This window comes from Microtus pennsylvanicus, chromosome 20 (genome assembly GCF_037038515.1).
Source record: "Microtus pennsylvanicus isolate mMicPen1 chromosome 20, mMicPen1.hap1, whole genome shotgun sequence".
Lineage (NCBI taxonomy): Eukaryota > Metazoa > Chordata > Mammalia > Rodentia > Cricetidae > Microtus > Microtus pennsylvanicus.
Window position 1 is genome coordinate 37,645,260 of NC_134598.1, and position 21,751 is coordinate 37,667,010.

Sequence of the window (21,751 nt, forward strand, 5' to 3'; positions counted from 1 at the left end):
GCAGCATGCAGAGAACCTTCCTGTGCCCAAGCCACCTCCCCGCCCAGTGACTTGTGTGGGAGTTGTCTTCAGCAATGGGGCTTTGCTGTCTCAGCATCAGCCTGGGTGGTTTGAGATTCCCATGACCCCTTTGGCCAACGACTCAATGAAACTTAGCCCTAGTACTGGAAGCTTCATTTGGTGACAAGAGATGGCAGTTAGGATTGTCTCCCCTACTGTTTGGTGATTTCATTTAGATCACCTTCATCCCTGTAACTATTTCAGGAAATTTCCACTGTATCAGGTTTCCATACTTCCCTTCAAATGCTCCTTCATTTTAGCTGTATGTCCCCATATTTCCTCCCTCAAACCTCTCTCCGCTCCACCCTTGATCCTCCCATTCCAGTGTCCCCTTATTCCATCCATGATTATCTGTTCTACTTCCCTTTTCTAGCAAGGTCTCTCTGTGCCCCTGGTTCCTCACTCTATGCCCTCCCTCTGTGGTTCTACAGTCATAGTTTGGGTATCACTGACTTCACAGCTGGTATTCACGCAGAAGCCAATACGCACTGGAGTTGGCCTCTGGGTCTGAATTACCTCTCCCAGGGTGATTATTTTCTAGTTATATCCATTTTCCTGCAAATTTTATGATGTCACTTTTTCACAGTTGAGTAATATTCCATTTTGTAAATGCACATTTTCTTTATCCATTCCTCACTTGAGGGACAGTGACATTGTTTCCGGTTTCCAGCTGTTATGAACAGAGCAGTAATGAACATGGCTGCTGCTTCATAGGCCCCCCCTCTTGGAGCAGTGTGGTTCAAGACATCCCTGGAAAGCTACAAGTTCTTTCTTGTAAGATGAAGTCTCCTTTGGGTATATTTCTGAGTGGTATAGCTGGATTTTGAGGTAGATCAGTTCCCATCTTCCTGAGGAACAGCCACTCCGATCTCTGTAGTGACTGTACAAATTTACACTGCCACCAGCAATGGACGAGTGTTCCTGCTAGTCCACACCAGAGGGACAGCTTCAAGAGTTGGTTCTCTCTGTTGTGTGAGTCCTGAGATTTGAACTGGGGTCCTCAGGTTTCGCAGCAGGTACCTGTCTCAATGGCCCAACCTGTCAGTTTCCTGAGTGCGTTCTTCTGCCTGCCTCAGGGGCTTTGCACATGCTCTTCCTCCAGGGACCTCCCCTTCCTCCCTCTTTGCCGTGTTTACACCTCTTCCCCCCCCCCCTTTTTTTGTGCCTTGTTAACTCCTTAGCTATCTCTTCCTCTAAGAAGGTTCCCGACTCTTAAAATAGGTCAGATTTCTTTTTCATTCCCCATGTCAAGGTAGTTGCATCTTTTATCATGTGACTCTCCAGAACTGAGCTGAACACTTCAGCCCTCTCTGAAGGTGCTGAGCCCGTGGCGTGCGGCTGGCACCAGGCTCATGATCCTCTAAAGAGACCTGATAGGTGAACAGAGGGATGGACGGATATAGATTCCTTCATACACTCCCCATTTGGAGCTGTGTGGTTCAAGACATCCTTGGAAAGCTGAGGGGGTATTCAGATGACTTCATAGAACATTGGGATAAGTGTGAAGTTCTACCCTCAGCCACCAAGTCCCTGCATGCCCCAGCCCTTCCTGACTTCCTGTTGCTCTTCCATGCCCCCTCTTCCCCATCCCAGTGGTCTCCTGGATTCTTCCCACTCTCCAAGCCCACTTCTGCCTTGGGCCTCTGTCCTCCGGTGTCCCCTCCTTGACCAGCGGTTAGTGTCCCTGCTACCTCACACCGGTACCTCGGGCCCACCTTTCCCATCCTACGGTTCTTACTTAGCCTTCACTTCACTTCATGCTCCGAAGTCATCTCATTGTCTGTCTGGGTCTGTCTCCACTGTGGGACGTGGGTCCTCCCAGTCAGGACTTGATTGGCTTTTTTGATCATCTCTAGATCTTTAGCCTAGCGTGGAGCAGAAGGCACCACATCAATATTTGGCGAACGTGGGAAAGAATAAAGGTAAATAAGAGGAGGGGCTGTCTTTGTGGTCCAGCCCCTTCCTGGATAGAACCCAGGGGCCCCTGGGCTAGGGCCTGTGGCATTGCCGTGGTAACCACTGACCTCAAGAGCCCTTTGGAGAGGCCACAGCTGTTGCCTCCTAGGGTCCAAATTCTCCTGTGTGTGTCCCCACCAGTGTGGAGCCAGGGAAGAGAAAAGAGAGGCTGGGAGAAAATGAGACACAGGCCATGGCAGCACCATTCCTCTGGTAATGACCTGGGCTTTGGGGAAGGGATCCGGAGACAGGTCCTCCTTGGCAGCCATCTGCCTGCCATACCAACCCTTTCATGTGGTGTTTGTACAGTCGTGGGTTCCCACAGTAAGCTGCAATACAATGTTCTGAAAGACTGCTCCTACAGCGTGTATTGAGTAACACCTTCTATTAAAAACCCGGTGACACTTTCTGTCAGGCAGCCTTTTCTCGGGTGTTACATAAGACATTCCTGTTGTCAGCGGTTCCTCAGACGCAGACGCTCCCGCAGACAGGGCTGGCTGCTTCCCAGCTGCCTGCACGCTTCCTGGCCTGGTGAGCCAGGCCTTGTGAGCTGCTCCCAAGGCACCGCCACCTATCCATGTCCTTCCTCCAAGTCTTTGGGTCCTAGATTGACAAACTCTTCACCCTTCCCAGAACTCGCCTGGCCTTTGATTGCTCTGTGCCCTTGTCTCTGACCACAGCCCTCGTGCCTACAATACCTCACGTCACCCCTTTGATCTGACTGCGAGGCAGCCAGGCTGAGATGGACACTGTCTTCCCTCAGCCATGGCATCTTCATATACACTTTGCTTGTTTCGAGTGCTTGAAGTTAGGCAGACGCGGCTCAGCTCAGCCACTGCCTGCCTGAGTTTCTCTACCTGGGTTCTCCTCAGCCGCCTGAGCCTCCTCCCAACAAATCAGAGCCCGTGGGCTGTCTGCCTTGGTGTCTCTGAGGAGTAGAGATGAGGCAGGTGACACAGGGTAGCTGGCATGTGGTAAACACTTGGCCACGGCTGTGGTTCACACACCCACTGGCTGTCTGGCCGTGTCTCTCAGCAGTGTGTCCCTAGTCCTGGGAGATGGTGCCTTCCCTTTTTCCCATGACCCATGAGACCAAGTGGGTTAGGTGCTTTGCCATTTCTGTTTTAGGGCATCTTTGGGGAACCCTGATAGGCAGGCTTTGAGGAACCCAACACCACATAGATAGTGAGTGGTGAGGCCGGGACTTGAACTCGAGTTCCCTAGTTCTAACTCTTGCAGTCACCAAGACCAGTTCCGTCTTCCCTTTCACCTTATACTGACTACATCTCCCTGGATACCCCTGTGTCAGCCGCCTCCTTCCTTGTTCTGATTCCTTGAAGGGCTCGTTCCCTTGCTGTCCAAATTCCTCTTCTTCTGAGACCTCTTCTGATAGAGGGTCTCCCTGTCTGTCATTCCAGTAACTGTTTTTTTGTTTTGTTTTCATTAGCCATCCCTGCCAACTGGTTACTTAAGTGTTCTTAGCTCTTGGGGACAAGATACTGACCAAGGCAATTAAGGTTGTTACTTTTTAAGGGTGGGGAAGGTAAATTACAGAAAACGAATAAATAAGCCCTGAGGCCCTAGTCCACTGGAGATAAGGTTGGCTCTGGCTGCTTAACTTCTGTTAGAATTGGAATGAACAAGTAGATAGGAAATCTCACGCTCCTGTGCGCACGCTCTGCAAGCCCCTAGGAATGTGGGCTTCTCAGAGTCATTTTAAACAGCTCCCCTAATACATTAGCACGTGTTTGCGGTGCAGAAGTCTAAGACTGGGCCGCCTGGGACCTGCTGCCTCCTGGATGCGGCAACTTCCTACTTCTTCCACAGCCTCCTGGGAAACCCAATACCATATGCGGTTCTCCTCAGTGTCATCCTGTGAAACAGAGGAAAGTCATAGAAATCAGGGTTTCCCAGTCTCCTCCGAGCCAAGCTGAGTGAGCGCCTGGGAAGTAAAACTCGGGCAGGCCCAATCACATCTTCCTTCCAGTTGTGAGCCCACTGAAGGGAGTGGGTGCAGTCCGGTAGCCCCAGCTGAAGGGAGTGGGTGCAGTCCGGTAGCCCCAGCTGAAGGGAGTGGGTGCAGTCCGGTAGCCCCAGCTGAAGGGAGTGGGTGCAGTCCGGTAGCCCCAGTTGAAGGGAGTGTGTGCAGTCCGGTAGCCCCAGCTGAAGGGAGTGGGTGCAGTCCGGTAGCCCCAGCTGAAGGGAGTGGGTGCAGTCCGGTAGCCCCAGCTGAAGGGAGTGGGTGCAGCCCGGTAGCCCCAGTTGAAGGGAGTGGGTGCAGTCCAGTAGCCCCAGTTGAAGGGAGTGGGTGCAGCCCAGTAGCCCCAGTTGAAGGGAGTGGGTGCAGCCCAGTAGCCCCAGTTGAAGGGAGTGGGTGCAGCCCAGTAGCCCCAACTGAAGGGAGTGGGTGCAGCCCAGTAGCCCCAACTCACAGCCATCCTCACAGCCTTCGCTACATTTGCTGCAGCTTGGTTTTCACTACAGGAAATCATCGAGTGTGAATGAAAAGCTCCTTCCTCTGTCCTGGAAGATGGCGCCCTGTGGCAGGGCTCTTCACAGCCGGCCTTGCTTTGTAGCTTCCACATGGAGTATCTGTAAATAGAAATATCAGAACATGGCGAGAACACTGCTCTGAGGTTTGACTTAGACCAATATATGACAATGCCTTCTTGAGTGACCCTTGCCATATGGAATGCAACAGGAACTTCATATTGTCGGTCGGGGAGGAATGCATCCAGCCGTGTTTATCTAGCAACATTTCTGGGGCCAGGCATAGTGTGCAGCTGGGTTCAAAATGGTAAACAGAAGCTGGGAGTTCCGGTACGTGCCTGGAATCCAGCATGTGGAAGGTGGCAGGACTGAAAATTAGAGGCCAGCCTGGGCTACATCATGAGACCATGTCCAAACAAAGGGAGGAGGCTGGAGAGATGGGTCAACACTTAAGAGCACTTATCGCTCTTTCAGAGGACCTGGGCTTGGTTCCCAGCACCCTCATGGTGGTTCACAGTCATCAGTAACTCTAAACCCACTGGATCTGACCTCTGACGGCACCGGGCACACATGATACATACATGTAAAGATTCTTTTAAAGTCAGAGAGTAGACATTAAAGGGTCCTGGTAAATGGAGACTGTGCTTTGTTTCCCGGCCGCCCAGACCCAAATAATCACACAGAAACTATATTAATTACAACACTGTTTGACCAATGGCTCAGGCATATTCCTAGCTAGCTCTTACATCCTACATTAACCCATTTCTATTAATCTATGTACCGCCACAAGGCTGTGGCTTACTGGTAATTTTCTGGCATTTTCTACTTCGGCATCTCCTTGACTCTGCCTACTCTCTATGTATATCTCTTTTCGGATTTCCCATTTGACTTTACTCTGCTAAGCCGTTGGCCAGAACAGCTTTATTCATCAACCAATAAAAACAACACATATACAGAGGACATCCTACATCAGGAGATAATGTCTGCCTTGCTCTTAGATGATCATGGAGGCTAGAAGCCAGCCTTGTTTGTGTTTAGATGATCACAGAGGCTAGAAGCCAGCCTTATTTGTGTTTAGATGATCATGGAGGCTAGAAGCCAGCCTTGTTTGTGTTTAGATGATCACAGAGGCTAGAAGCCAGCCTTGTTTGTGTTTAGATGATCACGGAGGCTAGAAGCCAGCCTTGTTTGTGTTTAGATGATCACAGAGGCTAGAAGCCAGCCTTGTTTGTGTTTAGATGATCACAGAGGCTAGAAGCCAGCCTTGTTTGTGTTTAGATGATCACGGAGGCTAGAAGCCAGCCTTGTTTGTGTTTAGATGATCATGGAGGCTAGAAGCCAGTCTTGTTTGTGTTTAGATGATCATGGAGTCTAGAATCAGCCTTATTTGTGTTTAGATGATCATGGAGGCTAGAAGCCAGTCTTGTTTGTGTTTAGATGATCATGGAGTCTAGAATCAGCCTTATTTGTGTTTAGATGATCATGGAGGCTAGAAGCCAGCCTTGTTTGTGTTTAGATGATCATGTAGGCTAGAAGCCAGCCTTGTTTGTGTTTAGATGATCATGGAGGCTAGAAGCCAGCCTTGTTTGTGTTTAGATGATCATGGAGGCTAGAATCAGCCTTATTTGTGTTTAGATGATCATGGAGTCTAGAATCAGCCTTATTTGTGTTTAGATGATCATGGAGTCTAGAATCAGCCTTGTTTGTGTTTAGATGATCATGTAGGCTAGAAGCCAGCCTTGTTTGTGTTTAGATGATCATGGAGGCTAGAAGCCAGCCTTGTTTGTGTTTAGATGATCATGGAGGCTAGAATCAGCCTTATTTGTGTTTAGATGATCATGGAGTCTAGAATCAGCCTTATTTGTGTTTAGATGATCATGGAGTCTAGAATCAGCCTTGTTTGTGTTTTAGTCACTCATAGTGTGTCTCTAACACAGCGTCTCACATCACAAAAGGATGCTTGTTGAATTTTGCCTTTTCTAAGTTGGGAAAGGGCTTTTGATGTGCTGTGCTTTTCACGGCCTCCACGATGAAGATGACTAGGGAATCCTGCAGCTGTGTGGACAGATGTGCTTAAAAGCTACCAATTCTTTGACATCTTCTGGCAGTAATGTGGCGTGTGTTGAGGTGAGGCCGGGCACTCTGTGCTTGAGTCTGATGGGGACTCTGAAGAAAAAGCCAAATGGACTTCATTCCCGAGTTGTTTGAGCTCTGAACTGAAGCCTGCCACGCATGACAAAGGCTGACAAGGAAGTAGGGAAGCAGATTTAGCAAAAATTGTCATGTGTAGGTAGAGTGTTAGCGAGCATTCTGACACAAATGAGGTTGTGCTTGAGGCTGCAGCTCTGGCACTGTCTGGGTGCCACATGGTTTTGCAGGAGGAAGAGGAGGCTCAGCCCACACTTGGGGTACTGAGGTTACAACCTTTGGGTGCTGGCCTTGTCCTCCACCAGCTGCTCTAAGTTTTAACTTTCTTACCTCGAAATGTGCTGACCCCCTCTCTCCTTCCTCTTTGGGGGTGGAGTGTGGACGTGCATGCCAGAGGTTCCAAACCTTAATTTTTGAGATAGTGTCTCTCATTAAACCTGGATCTCACTGATTTGGCCCCAGGGAGCGCCCTTTCTTTGGCTCCCCAGCCCTGGGATGACAAGCATGCCGTCACGCCCAACTTCTTACATGGATGTTAGCAATCTGAACTCCGGGTCTCGTGCTTTCTCAACAAAGCACTTCACCCGCTGAACTGTCTCCACAGCCTTAAAACATCCCCTTAACAACTCCTAGCTCATTTTGATCCCAGCTCATGGTGGTCCATGTCCCGATTTGAACAATGTGGGACAGGCCCTTCCAAGGTTAACAGGACTGACTTGGGTATAATCCAGTAAGTGACAGCAAGACTCTCCCTTGGGTCCTAGTCTCATAAAAGGAAGAAAGTAGAATATTGTGTGTGAGAATGTGTGTCTCCGTGTACATGCGAGCAGCCAGGTATGTGTCCTTACCTGAGGATCAGGGACGAGCCCAGACCAATCGCAGCAATAGCACTGCTTTACGTGTTTGTGTGTGTGCGTGCGTACGTGCATATGTATGTGAATATTCATGTGCATGTGGGTGCACGTGTGTGTGTGCGCATGTGTGTGTGCATGTGGGTGCACATGTGTGTGTGCATGTGAGTGCACATGTGTGTATGTGTGTGCATGTGTGTGTGAATATTCATGTGCATGTGGGTGCACGTGTATATGTGTGTGCATGTGTATGTGCATGTGGGTGCACGTGTGTGAATATTCATGTGCATGTGGGTGCACATGTGTGTGTGCATGTGAGTGCACATGTGTGTATGTGTGTGCATGTGTGTGTGAATATTCATGTGCATGTGGGTGCACATGTGTGTGTGCATGTGAGTGCACATGTGTGTATGTGTGTGCATGTGTGTGTGAATATTCATGTGCATGTGGGTGCACGTGTGTGTGCATGTGGGTGCACGTGTATATGTGTGTGCATGTGGGTGCATATGTGTGTGCATGTGGGTGCACATGTGTGTATGTGTGTGCACATGTGTGTGCGTGTGTGTGTGTGTGCATTCCTACAGAGAGCAGAGGACATCTTTAAGACCCTCAGGCACTGTCTACCTAGTTTTTGAAACAGGGTGTCACTGTCTTTGACGGTCACATGGTAAATGAGGTTGGCTTGTCAGCAAGCCCCAGAGATCTGCCATCTTTGCCTCACCGGTGCCAGGGTTCTAGGCATATAATAATGAGCTGAGCTCAGACCCTGGAGCTTGCCTCACTGAGCCATTTCCCAGGCTGCAGATACCAATGTGGTGGTGTGGTTTGATGGCGACAGATGCCATCATCATCAGCCATGGGTGCTGCCAGGGAACTGTGTCAGGGCTAGAAGTGAGCAAATCACAGTGATAACTTTCCAGAGAAGGCTGGAAAGGGTCCTGGAAACCCATTTGCTCTGGGATGTAATGTTTAGCAAACACCCACCTTGTACCTCCCAGCTTTGCAATGTTACAAGCGTCTGGCTTCCGTGCCGTGCGGTTGAGCCTTGTGTTCCGTGATTTCAGCTTCTGCACTCCTCGGGATTGCTCGGAAACACCAGATTTCCATTTCCTCTCGACAAGCTGGCCTTTGTTCTTCTCCTTGGATGTCTTCCCCAACTTGTCTGTAATTTTGGAAGCAGCTTTTAAAAGAACGGCTGGTTGGTACATCGCTATAAAACAGAACAAAATGCAGCCCTTCTCCCTGCTGTTTGCCCTCACTTGGTTCTCACTTGGTGGAGCATGCTCACCTGCCCAGCTTCCTTCTGCAGCTTGTGACCTAAGGTCCTCATTAAGGATTTTCCCTCAGCTTCGGAAGAATAGGGTTCAGGATACCGAGCCTTCCTTTAAGTCCCAGCCACTTTCTAGGAAAACAGAGACTAAGATCCTTGTACGTGAGTGAGCCGTTCTGAGAGCTGGATAAGAGAGGAGGGGGGACATGCCAGCCTCCACGTTACGAAGGCAGTGAGGGTCGGGGTGGTGGTGCATGCCTGCCAACATGGCATGAGATGCCGAGGCAGGAGCATCACCAGCATGAGTTGCATATTGACACCAAGGATAAAATGAGCTGTACTTTGAGACTATTTAATAGGAAGGCAGAGAAGGTGAAGAAAATAGCAAGAGTATTGAAAACCACATAGCCATGAGTGCAGCCAGTCCTGCCCTAAGACCACTCTGTATACCCAAGAATTGCCACATTATGTAAAATCACACGATAAAGAATACAGAATTTGTGGGAAACATTATGTTTAGGGAGACAAGACTCATAAACAGTCACACACACATAGTAGGATCATAACAACTAACAACAGTACAGCTTGGCACAAGCCTGATCGTTAAGGATGTGCAAATCCAAAGGCCTGAAGATGGCTTTGGAAGCTGATGTCCCAAAGCTGACTCACTGTGACTTATTGTGATGTCATGATAAGTCATGATGTCATGATGTCAGCTAGCCGGTGAGCCATGCAGGCAGAAGTGCAGCTTTGAGAATCTTGAGGTAGCAGGTGAACGTTTGAGGCGAGGACTTTTGTGTATTATTCTGGGCTTTGTTCAGCTGTTTGCAGTTTTCTTCCTCCGTGTAAGGATCATCCCGGAAGAAATGGAGCCCAAGGAAACACAGGTGGGGCCCCGTGCTTGACTCCTCCCTCTGAGAGCACAGCATTGGGCTATGCTGTGTTCACAGGACACAAGTGACTGTGTGTGGCGGGTGTTGTAGATGACTGGATGAGTAGGGGGTGTTCTAGAAAACGGAATAAACTGGAGCTGGAGAGATGGCTCAGCTCTTAAAGAGGTCCTGAGTTCAATTCCCAGCAACCACATGGTGGCTCATAACCTCTCTGCAATGAGATCTGGTGCCCCCTTCTGGCCTGCAGGCAGGGTACTGTATACATAAATAAATCTTTTAAAAAACGAAATTGGAATAAGCATTATGCTATATTATGAACAATAGACCCCCTAATTAACTTTTAGAATTGGATAGAAAACCAGAGTCCTTTAGATTTTAAAAGTGCTTCGTGGATACCCTGGGACCTTTGATTTCTGCCCTCACTATACTGTGGGGACCACCTGACAAAGGTGGCCTCCAGCTTCCCTGCCCTCCTCCACTTCAACCAGATCCCCTGGGGTTTTGTCTTTATTTGAAGGAAAGCTTTTCTGACTGACAGGTAAGTTTGCAAAGCATGACCAGTTGATCAGACTATGGTTCACAAACCTTCTCGGGCATGCATGCCATTTGTAGAGAAAGAGGATCCTTAGTTGGCAGTACTGGGCTTCGAACGTCCCAGAATCAGTAGATTTGGATCAAGAAATCTTCAAGTGGGTCTTGCAATGGCCATGTTGCCTCCTAGCTGCTGGGCAAACTCAGCAGCAGTGTTGCGCACAGAGCTACATGGACAGTCCGTTTCTGGTCCAGGCTGACCTGTGGGAAGGTTCGTGGCCGTGTTCTCTAATGGGTTTGTTATGCTCCTGTCTCGTGCACACAGCACCTCTCTGACTCACTATTTATTTTTCCTCCTGTAGAGAGCTGGATTGAAAGATGTCTCAATGAAAGCGAGAGCAAACGCTATTCCAGCCACACACCTCTGGGGACTGTGTCTAACGATGAAAGTAAGTGCTGAGCCTCGCTCCTTTGCGGCATCCCACAGGGCCAGGGTCACTTCTGGTGTGCCAGGCCAGGGTCCTGGTGGGACTGAGAGCACTTCTGGTGTGCCAGGCTAGGGCAAACCACCTGGAACAAGACACACTCCAACCAGGAATGTTCTGCAGAGAGAGTGGACTCCAGTTCCGTGGGCGTGGAACTCTGGGTCAGGGCAGAGCCTTGTTTGCTGTTTACACTCCTGTCTCTAGCCTGGTCCACACAGATTCCCATTAGATGGTGCCATAATTGTGCAGATGCAGACCCCGAAGGGGAGAGCACTCTCTGACCCAATGTTAACATAGCTGGGTTCTAGGTTTAGGGCTTTAGAGCAACAAATGCCTTTGCTGTCGGGAAGTGGAAATGCCTTGTGGCCCTCAGCTGGGAACTAGAGTTAACTGCAGGATGCAGATTCCCACATCGACACCTGTCCTTTTGCTGTGACCTCCCGAGTGCCTTATAGTCAGGCCTGTCGATCACTCATAGCTTCCTCCTTTGGGAGCGATGCAGCCTGAGCTCAGTGTTCTCCAAGGCTAAGCTGGGGCCACCCCACCACCAGCCCCCAGGAGACTCCTTAAGCTTGTGCTCTTTTTTATGTTGAGGTAGTTTCTTCCTATTCCTAATTCTCGGAGTTATTTTTTTTTATTGTAAAGTGTTTAATTTCATCAAGTGTTTTTTTTCTGTGTCAATTGATATGATCACATGCTTTTCCTCTTTCTTATGTTAATGTGGTGTATTAATTACAATGGTCTTTATATGCTGTACCTTCTTCTCCCTCAAATAACTGATCCAGCTTGGTCAGTGCAGAGTGTTCTGTGTTCTAGTCGCCAGTATCTTGAGTGTGTTCCCGTCAGTGTGCGTGCGAGATGCTGGTCTGTAGTTTTCTTCTCCTGATAGTGTCTCTGTCTGACTATGGTGCTATGGTGTGATGGTTTTGAGTCTGGAAATGTGCCTGCCTCTTCCATGTTTTATGGTCTGTAGCAAGATTGGTGCTCTGAACATTCCTGTGTCTTTGGTGGATTCAGGCGCTCACTTCTGCTGAGTTCGTCACAGGACAAATGTATACTTCTCTTTAGCAGATAGGTCTTTCTGAAGTAGCCGAGCCGATGTGGATTCCCAGATGTAGCAGAGGCTTCCGGGTGACTGCTTTCCTGCCGGCCTTTGTTGCACCCATTCGTCCACACAAATGCCTGTTGTTATCGCTGTGGTTTTAATTTGCATTTCTCAGATACCTAATGCGTATCTTACATATGCTTAGGATTCCACAGCCTGCTTGTGTCTTCTTCCTGAGTGGTTTTGTAGATCATGTTGTCTTCCTATACCCGATATAGGGGGATTTACCAGGTAAAAGTAGTGTAAATACCTTCTCTCCATCTGTGGCTTGCCTTTCCACTCTGTGTGCGTGCACACGTCTGTGCCTGTACATATGCATGTGTTTGTGGGTGTCCATGTACTTGAGTGGAGGCCAGAAGTCAACCTCTGGTGATCTGAAGGGGCAGCCCACCCTGTGTTTTGAGACAGGGTCTCTCATTGGCCTAGCACTTGCTTGAATAGGCTGGCTGGCCCACCACCAGGCTCCAGAGAGCCTGCCCTCTCTGCAGTCTTCAGCACTGTGTTTCCAAGTGCCCTCCCCACGCCTGGCTTTCTCGTGCGTTCTTCAGGCTTGCAAGGCAAGCACTTATTGGCTGAGCCTTCTCCCCACTCCCCTTTTCATTCTCTGAATGTGAATGTTAGATGACTTGGCCTTCTTAATTGTTGGTTTTTCTTTAGCATTTATTTATTTTGTGCGTGCGTAGTTGGGGGTAGGTCTTGCACACAGGTGGAGGCCTGAGAACATTTTCCAAGAGTTAACTTTCTCCATGTGGGTCCCAGGATGGAGCAAGTGCCTTATCCCACCGAGCCATCTCCACAGCACTTTCTGAGTTGAGAAAATTCGCTTGCCTTAAGGTTATGAAGATAGGTTGTTATATAGGATTTCATTATTTTACCTTTGCATCAACTGTCCATCTGGAAGTTTTGCATGTAAGCGTGAAGGAGATATCAAAGTTCGTTAGTAATTTTCTACAAGCAGAGGTCCGTTACTGGAGAAGACCATCCGTTGCCCACTAACAGGGTGCAGAGTTATATTCTGCACTCTTGTTCTGTCTGTCTGTCTGTCTGTCTGTCTGTCTCACGCAGTCTTTGTTTCTGCACCTGTATAGGCCGTGGTGCCTGCTAACAAAGACCTCACGATATTTTCCTTTGATTTTGGTTTCTTTGGGGACAGGATCTTGCTGCTTAGGCAAGGCTAGTCTGGAACTCAGTGGGCAGCTTGGTCTCAGACTTGTGATCCTCTTGCATCTGCCTTCCCAGTATTAAGGTTACCCACAGGCATCACCATGACTCACGGTTTTCTTCCTTGCCATTATTTTGGACAATCTACATTCTTACAAGTCCATGCAGACTTTATAATCAGCTGGTAATATTCTACATGTAGGAAAAAAAACCCTACTAAGGTTAAAAAAATAGGATTTCATTAAATCTGTAAAAAGTTGGGAAGGCAGGGCACTGAAGAGATGGCTCAGTAATTAAGAGCATCACTCAGATGACCTGGATTTAGTTCTGGAAACTGTCTCCAGCTGCTTGCAACCGCCTGTAACTCCCACTACGGGGAATCTGAAGCCTCTTCTGGCGTTCTTGGGACACCAGCACATGTGTGGTTCATATGTACATACATGGACATACATGTAGGCACGCATACACACACATCAAATCAAGATAAATGTGTTTCTTCAAAGTTTGGGAAAACAAGCCAGGTAATCCGGCAAAGCACTAGGAAGACAGAGGCAGGTAGATCTCTAGGCCGGCCTGGTCTACAGAGTAAGTTCCAGGGCAGCTAGGGCTACAGAGAAACCCTGTCTCAAAAAACAAAACAACAGCAAAAGATTTTGGAAAAACCAACCTCGTAGCAATCTTGAATTTAAACCTCATTTGGCCTCTATATTTAGGTCATCTTCAGTTTTTCCCAGAAGTGGTCCACACATTCAGTGGGGAGTCTTTATTCCCAGGCGATTGGTGTCTTTTAGTGTTACTGTCAGTATTGTTATTTTCTAATTACTCTTCACTAGTGGATTATAGTGATTGTTGAATTTTTGCATTGCTTGAATAAGCCACCCTTGGTCAGAAGTCTCACTTTTTTTGAGGATAATTTCTGGATTACCCTGACTGCTGTGTGGTGAGAGATCCGACCTCTATGTTGATGGCATTTATTGGTTGTGATCTTTAGTGCTTGGAATGTCCTTCTCAGGTTTCTCTGTGAAATCTGCGGAGGCCTCAAAAAGGAGTGCAGAGCTTCCATTTCTCCGTTTGTGTTGGAGAGCTTGTGAGAGACTGGCTTCGTTCTTAATTATTTGGGAGAAGTCTACAGGAATTTCCTTTGAAGGAGGGTGTTCAACGTCTGATTAAATATTTTAAGTGGGTATAAAGTTATTCATATCTTTATTACTTTTAATGAATGTTTTTAATGAATGTGTTTTCATTTTATTGATGTTTTCTTGTATGTATGTCTGTGGTGAGGGTGTTGGATCCTGGAGTTACAGACAGTTGTGAGCTGCTGTGCAGATGCTGGGAATTGAACCCTGGTCCTCTGGAAGAACAACCAGTGCTCTTAACCACTGGGCCATCTCTCCACCCTCAAAAATTGGCTTTTTTAAAGGATGTATATTGCTTGTCTTAACATTTATCTGTCCTGGCTATTTTTTGACACTAGCTAGAGTTATCTGAGAAGAGGGAACCACAGTAGAGAAAACTGTCTCCGTAAGACTGGCCTGCAAGTCTTAATTAGTCTCAATTAGTGATTGATATGGGAGGGCCCAGCCCACTGTGGATGACTCCACCCCCAGGCACGTGACTCTGGGTGTATAATGAAGCAGGCTGAACAAGCCACAATGAGGAAGCCAGTAGGCAGTGTTGCTCTAGCCTCCAGTTCCTACCTGCAGGTTCTTGCCCAGCTTCCCTCAATAACAGCCATATAAGTTGAAGGTGAAATAAACCCTTTCTTCCCCAACTTGCTTTTGGTCATGGTGTTTATCTCAGCAATAGAATCTCTTAGGAAGGCAGTATGTATCCAGACTCTCCCTTTTTTTATTTCTTGTCCTATCTTCATGACTTCTTTCAGTTTACCCTTCTCTGTTGTATTTATTTCTATTCCCGTGTTTATTACTTACTCCTTTCTTCCTTTGAATTTAATTTGTTGACTTTCTCTAGTTTGGGGGTAGATAATTGATTTTGAGCCTTTTTAAGATGTACATTCAAAGTTAAAAGTTTTTCTCTACGCATAGTTTAGCTGTATGCCATAGTTTTTCCTCCCTCCCTCCATCCCTCCTTCCCTCCCTCCCTCCCTCCCTTCCTTTTGTTTTGTTTTTTCGAGGCAGAGTTTCCCTGTGTAGCTCTAGTTGTCCTAGAACTAACTCTGTAGACCAGGCTGGCCTTGTACTCAACAGATCCACCTGCCTCTGCCTCTGAGTGCTGGGTTTAAAGGTGTGTGCATCCACCACCCAACCTGTTTTCAGTTTTCTGTCACTACTTCTTACTTGCGGCTTGTTCCCGGTTCTGAGGCTGGCTTTCTGAGCATTTGGCTGTGCTTAGCTGCTGCTCTGCCCCCAGCTCCTCCCTAGCTCCGCTCTATCACAGAACCTCTGTATAATGTCAGCATTTGAAGCTGTTGCCTCCCTCCTGTCCCAGCACAGGCTTTATTTTGGCAAACGCCACCTGCTTGTTTCTACTTTTTTAGCTTGCTATATCCTCTCATCAGTGACCATCATCAAACATTTCTTCTTTGTCACCACTAACATATTTTACCTTAGGTTTGCCAGCTACACCAGCTTCTTTCTGGGTTGTTATGGTATGCTTTTCATCTTTGTTTTTTTTCTCTGATTTTGCTGAATTCAGTATTAAGGTTTTTCGGTGTCATTTATTTGGTGCTCGTAGGAAACCCAGGGTAGCACATTTGCTGGCACAGGTTCTGCTAATGAACCCTCCTCCAGCCCCACCGTGAAGGTGGTGGTTGTAATGAAACAAGCCACGCCCCCTCCTGCCCTCACCAAGGCAAGCTGATCATCAGCTTCCAGCCTGAGTCTCTTCCTCTCAAAGAGGCAGCTTCTGCCTCTCCCCACGTCTCCCCTTCTGCCTTCTCTCTCTCTCTCTCTCTCTCTCTCTCTCTCTCTCTCTCTCATCCATCTCTCCCTTCTCTCTCTTTCTCTCTCTCTGCCTCTCTGCTCTTCTCCCCTTCTTTCCCCTCTATAACCTACTAAATAAATATCCAACCTAACTGCATGGCATGCCCATCTGTCTGTCTCTCCTCATGGCCTCCTGCAGCCACTTGGGTAACAGTGCTGTCCCTGCCTGGGACTGGTTGCTCTTGGGACCCGCTGTTTGCTGCCCGCTGCCACATGACCCACTGCCACTGCTCAGGGACCTGCGTTACTTCTGCCACTGCAGCCGCAGGGGATCCACAGCATTTTTATTTATCCATTACTGTTTTGTTGTTCTATATGGTGCTGGGAGTCACCCCAAAGGCTTCGTGTGTGCTAGGCAAACCCTCTGCCACCTGGTTGCCCCAAGGCTGTTTTTTTCCTACAACTTTAAAACATGTCGTTGTTAATCTTCACTTCATTGAAGATTTACTCTTTATTGGTGGTGTTATCAACATACTTAGTGTTGCCTGAACCGTGTGTCCTTATTCCTTTATTCTTTCTTTTTAGTTTTTTTTTTGGCGGGGGGAGGATGCAGTGTTATGGAATGCTTATTTAAGATGCTTTCCTTGGCTCATTTTCAAAGTAGACATTTTTTAGGAGAAAATTCTGGTCTGGAGAGATGGCTCAGTGGTTAAAGGTACTTGACTACACAACCGTAAGGAAACTGGTTTGACCTTAGCACACTTATCAAGAGTGATGTGGTCACATCAGCAGTACTCCATGTTGTGGGGCAGAGACAGGAGTGCCTCAGGGCTCCCGGGGTGCCCAGCCAAACAAGTAAGAGACCTTGTCTCAGAAAATATGTGGAGAGTGATTGAGGAAGACACCAGTGTCAAGCTCAGGCCACCACACACGTGTGTACACAACCACACAAACCTGGACACACACACAACAGAGTGGAAATCTTGGGGTTGCAGTTTTCCTGCTATGTCTGCAATGGATTTCCACTTTCCTCTTCATGCTCAGCACAGGAGCACCACCCTGAGTTTAGTCCTGTGACCTCATTCTGACCTCCCCGGCCCTCACTTGAGTGTGTTTGGTCTAACTGTGTCCAGCACCCACACAACACCAGATATTGTTGTTTTAAGTGGTTAGTATTTATTTTTGGTGATTGGCATATTCTTTATTTCTGTCAGTACTTGAGTTTATTTTTCACGTTTGCATGAAGAAATTGTTTTTCTGATGCTTGCAGTTCAGTACAGGCTGGTACATGCAATGTCAGGTGTCTTTATTGGCCTGTATTTCTAAAGGCTACTTCTGCTGGGTATAAAATTCTAGGTTGGTGAGGGAATTGGACTTTTGATTTGCCTGTCAACACATTAAAATTGGCATTCAATTATCTTCTAAATACACACAAAAAATGTCTCTGGGGATAAGACTGTAGAGTAATCGTCATGTCTTTGAATGCAGTGTGCTGTTTTCCTGCTGCTGTTGAATTTATTCTCCTGGCCTTCTCTTTTCACTGGTATAACAATGGTCCACACCACCTGGGACTTGATTGTATTTCTTCTTCATGTGGAGCAGTTTTTCTCGGATCTATAGGTTGCTATCAGATTTGCAGACTTCTTGGTCCTTGTCTTTCAGGTCTGTTTTCTGTCCTCTGCTCCTTCCTCCCTAATCTGGACTTCTGGACACTTGGACACTCCAGCTTCCCGCAGCACATCCTCACCTCTGTCTGGCTCTGGCTAGCCCCTCTTTCTTCCAGCACTTTCTTGCCTGTCGCTTTGCAGTTGCCACGCTGGCTGTTTAAAAAAACATGGGTTCTGAGGTTTGACTTCAGATCCTTGTGCAAGCAAGCACCTCACCTGTGGGCTGTCTCCCAGGCCCTCAATGGCCATGTCTAACCATGTCCACTCTACTGCAGAGACGGCAAAGGAGTAGGAGAAAGCCACGAGCTGGGTTGTGAGGCTAAAGAAGCATGGGAAATAGGCAGGGAAATGAGAGCCTCAGGCTTGTGTTAGCTGGTTTATGTCAGCTCAACACAAGCTACAGTGAGCCGAGAGGAGCAAGTCTCAGAAAGAAAATACCGGGAGGCAGAGGCAGGCGGATCTCTGTGAGTTGGAGACCAGCCTGGTCTACAGAGCTAGTTCCAGGACAGGCTCCAAAGCCACAGAGAAAGAAAGAAAATACCTCAAGAAGATCGGGCTGTATGAGAGCTTTCTTCCTTCCTTCCTTCCTTCCTTCCTTCCTTCCTTCCTTCCTTCCTTCTTTTTCTTTCTTCTTTCCCTCCCTTTCTATCTATTTCTTTTCTTTTCCATTGAGACAGGGTTTCTCTCTGTAGTCCTGGCTATACTGGAACTCACTCTGTAGACCAGGCTGTCCTCAAACTCACAGAGATCCACCTGCCTCTGCCTCCCAAGTACTAGGATTAAAGGCGTGTGCCACCATCATTTTTTTACTTAGTGATTGATGTGGACGGTCCCAACCTATAATAAGTAGGACCACTCCTGGGCTGATGGTCCTGGGGTCTATGAGAAAGCAGCCTAAGCAAAGCACAAGGAGCAAGCCAGTAAGCAGCATGGCCTCTGCATCAGCTCTTGCATCTGGGATCCTGCCTCGCTTTATTTCCTGCCCTGACTTCCTTTAAGATGGAAAGTGATGTGAAAGTATTAGCAAAATAAGCCCCATTTTCCCCAGCTTGCTTTTGGTCATGGTACTCCATGACAGCAATACTAACCCTAACACAGCAATACTAACCCTAACACAGCCCTATCATGGGATGCCTGGAATTTCAAAGAAGGAATTGCAAGTCAGTCTGGTGGCCAAGGTACCTCTGAAGCACTGGCTTCAGGAAAGGCCCATCAAGATGACCGTTTCAGGCCACAGCTGAGTCTCCAGGCATGTGGCTTAGAGCTAAGAGGGCCCTCTCTGTGGCTCCCCTCAAGGTACAGATTTGAAAAGATGAGGTACAGACTTTCTGTGTTAGTCATGGAGGGGGACTAGAGGGACTCGGGTGATAAGATGACTCCAAAGAGCAAGAGATCACTGGGATCCTTCCCACTCCTCTCTCAGTCTCTGGGAACTAGAAAATGCCGGTCTAACACAGATGTGCCCAAGTCCTCTCGCCTCCAGGCAGCCATGTCTGTCCCTAGAACCTCAGCGTCACAGGATTCTGGCCTCCAGGCCATATCTCATTGGGAGCCACAGCCTTCCCCTTGGGCCCCAGGACTGTCCCACCCGCCTGCTGTGCACACGCAGTGCTGTGGTGCCTGTGGGGAAGGAGTCTCTTTGCCTCCAATCTTCTACCCAGGTCGGCTTCCTCCTCTCCCTCCCCGGTCCTGAGGGTGGTTCTCCTGTATCTCGCATCTCACCTCACCCCCAGATCTGCCTTCTTCCTTTACCTTCCAACCCTCCTGACTCACCATGGCTGGAGGTGACAGGATATTCATAGCACAAGCCAGGGGACAGCATGGGAAGCCCAGGGTCACGGCGGGTCACAAGGTGATGTGACTCACCGCTGTTGTATTAAAATAGCGCCCTGTGTCAGGTTATGTAAGCGAAAGCCTCCTTTCTTTCTCCGCGGAGCGCGCTCGGCGCGTCTCAGTTTATTATCCAATTTGGGGTCTCGTAACTTCATAAAAGGGATTCTGGGGAATAGGAAATGCTGTTAGATCTTATTTGAAATTCCTAACAGGGAAAAAAACGATGAGAAGACTGCTAAGCCTCATCCACCGGAGAGAGGATGGGGTGGGGAGGTAGGCTTGTCTCCCAGACCTGCTCCGTAAATCCATCAAGCTCCCTGACAGTGGCAGAGAGAGCTCAGAGAGTTGCTGGGCCAGAGAACACCATAAAGTCAGAAATGAGGGATGTCTCCTGCAGGGAAATCTATAAGCTGCTTTTTATAACCGTCACCATCAGCGCCGCCTGTGATCATTATCGTGGTGGTGGGGACAGAACCCGGGGCCATGCATGCTAGGCAAGCATGCTACCTTGAAGCCACTCCCCCAGCCCCGGTCTGCTTTTGAAGACTGGGGTTGCCTTCCTGGGTGTCAGCAGCCAGGCTTCCTGCAGGAAAGCAAGGCTGTCAGTTTGCCCACGAGGCACCAGCATGCAGATTGGTTTATGCCCCCCACATTCTTTCTTTCCTGGGTCTCATTTCTGTTCCCACACCAAGGGTCTCCAGCTTGACCTTGAGGTCCCTACACTCATTGGGGAGGAAAGTGTCCCCCTCTATGCTCTGACCTTGCCAGTGTCCTCCACTTCTCCTTCAGTCACCTATGGCCGCACTTCATCGAGAAGAGCCCGGAGCCTGGGCCTGGGGCTGGAAGGTGGAGGAAGAGCGTGCCAAAGCACATGAAGGAAGGGAGGCAAACAGCCTGGAGCTGGACCAGGTATCAGGGTTAGAGACCCCGAACCACTTAGCCATGGGGCGAGATTCTTCCTTTAGATGACCCCTCTGCATGGTCATGTCAAGTCTTCAGTTTTAGAGGGCTCTGAAAAGCTCACACCCTCACACGATTTAAAAGCCAAAATGCTTTAAAAAAAAAAAGTCCTTATTTAGAAGTCCTGTCCCCTCCCCATTTCCTCTCCCTTCTACTTCAGCTCCTCAGCAGTGATCACTTTTATCCACTCTTTTTTGTTTTTGTTCTTTGAATTACATTCATTCATTCATTCATGTAGTTAGTTAGTTAGTTAGTTAGTGGAGATCAGAGGTCACTTGCAGGGGTCAGTTCTCGGCTTTCACCGTGTGGGTCTTGGGGCTTGAACTCACACCCTCAGACTTGGCTCGAGTGCCTTCCTCTATTGAACCATCCCACCACCCCTGCTTTCATCCATTTAAAAGTACATTTTCCAGGATTTCTTAATGCACGTAAGACATGTGTTCTTCCACACAAATAACAGTCCATTCTGTGTGCGTGTGCTGTGCCGTGATCTGATGTGTTCGTCTGGGTCAGCCTGGCACTCTGCGTTGGTAACGCCATTGCTTGGGAGGTAGCTGCAAGAGGATCAGGCATTCAGGGCCATCCTTGGCTATATGATGAGACTGAGGCTAGCCTAGACTACATGAACCCTGTCACAGAAGTGGGAGAGAAAGAAAGGGAAGGAGGGAAAGAAATAAGATGGAAGGTATCCTCCTTCTTCTTCTGGTTTCTCTCCTCTCTCTCTCTCTCTCTCTCTCTCTCTCTCTCTCTCTCTCTCTCGCTCTCGCTCTCGCTCTCGCTCTCAGCTGCATGGTATTCCAGGGTGAGAATGCATTGTCATTTATTTAATCAGACAGACACGGGGTCCCTTCCAAGCTTCCCATTACAAGTCATCTAAATTTGTGCCATTCCTTTAAGTCCGGGTATAGCCCCCCTGTGGGGCTGCTGCTGAACAGACTTTTCATGGAACACCCCCCACGTGGGAGGAGCTAGTCTACACCCCCACTCTGAAGCAGGATGCCTGCTCCTCATAGCCTCATGGCAGAGTGCTGGGGTGCACCCATGCTTCTCCTTCCGTTGATGAAGATGGCCCACTTGCTCAGATTTATTTTATGGCCTCGCAAAGCGGGCATCAACCACAGAAAAGGCAAAGCCTGACTGGCGTGCCAACCTGGCACAGAATGGCGGGCTTTACATTCTTAAGTGTATTTCCTCCTCTTCGGGTCACGGGCTGAGGTCTTCAGGGAGGGAGACTCTTTTAGGATAGTCCTCCTCCCAAATTCCCCAGCCTCCTGGGTCTCTGGCTCTCCTCCACTGTTTTGATTCTGGGTGGGGGGCTTTGTCATTCAGCAAATTGTCCGTAGCTTTTCAACCCTTAGAAAAGGCAAAAAGTGCCCGGGCGAGCAGGTGCCAGCTTCTAGCTGGGAAGAGAGGGGTCCAGTGCCTCCTGCTTATCTGACGGATGCACTTTAAGCCACCT

General features: G+C 48.4%; 1 protein-coding gene across 3 annotated transcripts in view; it reads left to right on the top strand.

The window, feature by feature from the left end:
• The window catches only part of Rfx4 (regulatory factor X4), a 156,794-nt gene that overhangs the window by 16,310 nt on the left and 118,733 nt on the right, over positions 1-21,751 (top strand). For all 3 annotated transcript variants that reach the window (XM_075954493.1, XM_075954495.1, XM_075954494.1), the window contains exon 2: positions 10,562-10,648. In XM_075954493.1, the coding sequence (XP_075810608.1) occupies positions 10,562-10,648 (87 nt within the window). The remainder of the gene's footprint in view (positions 1-10,561; positions 10,649-21,751) is intronic.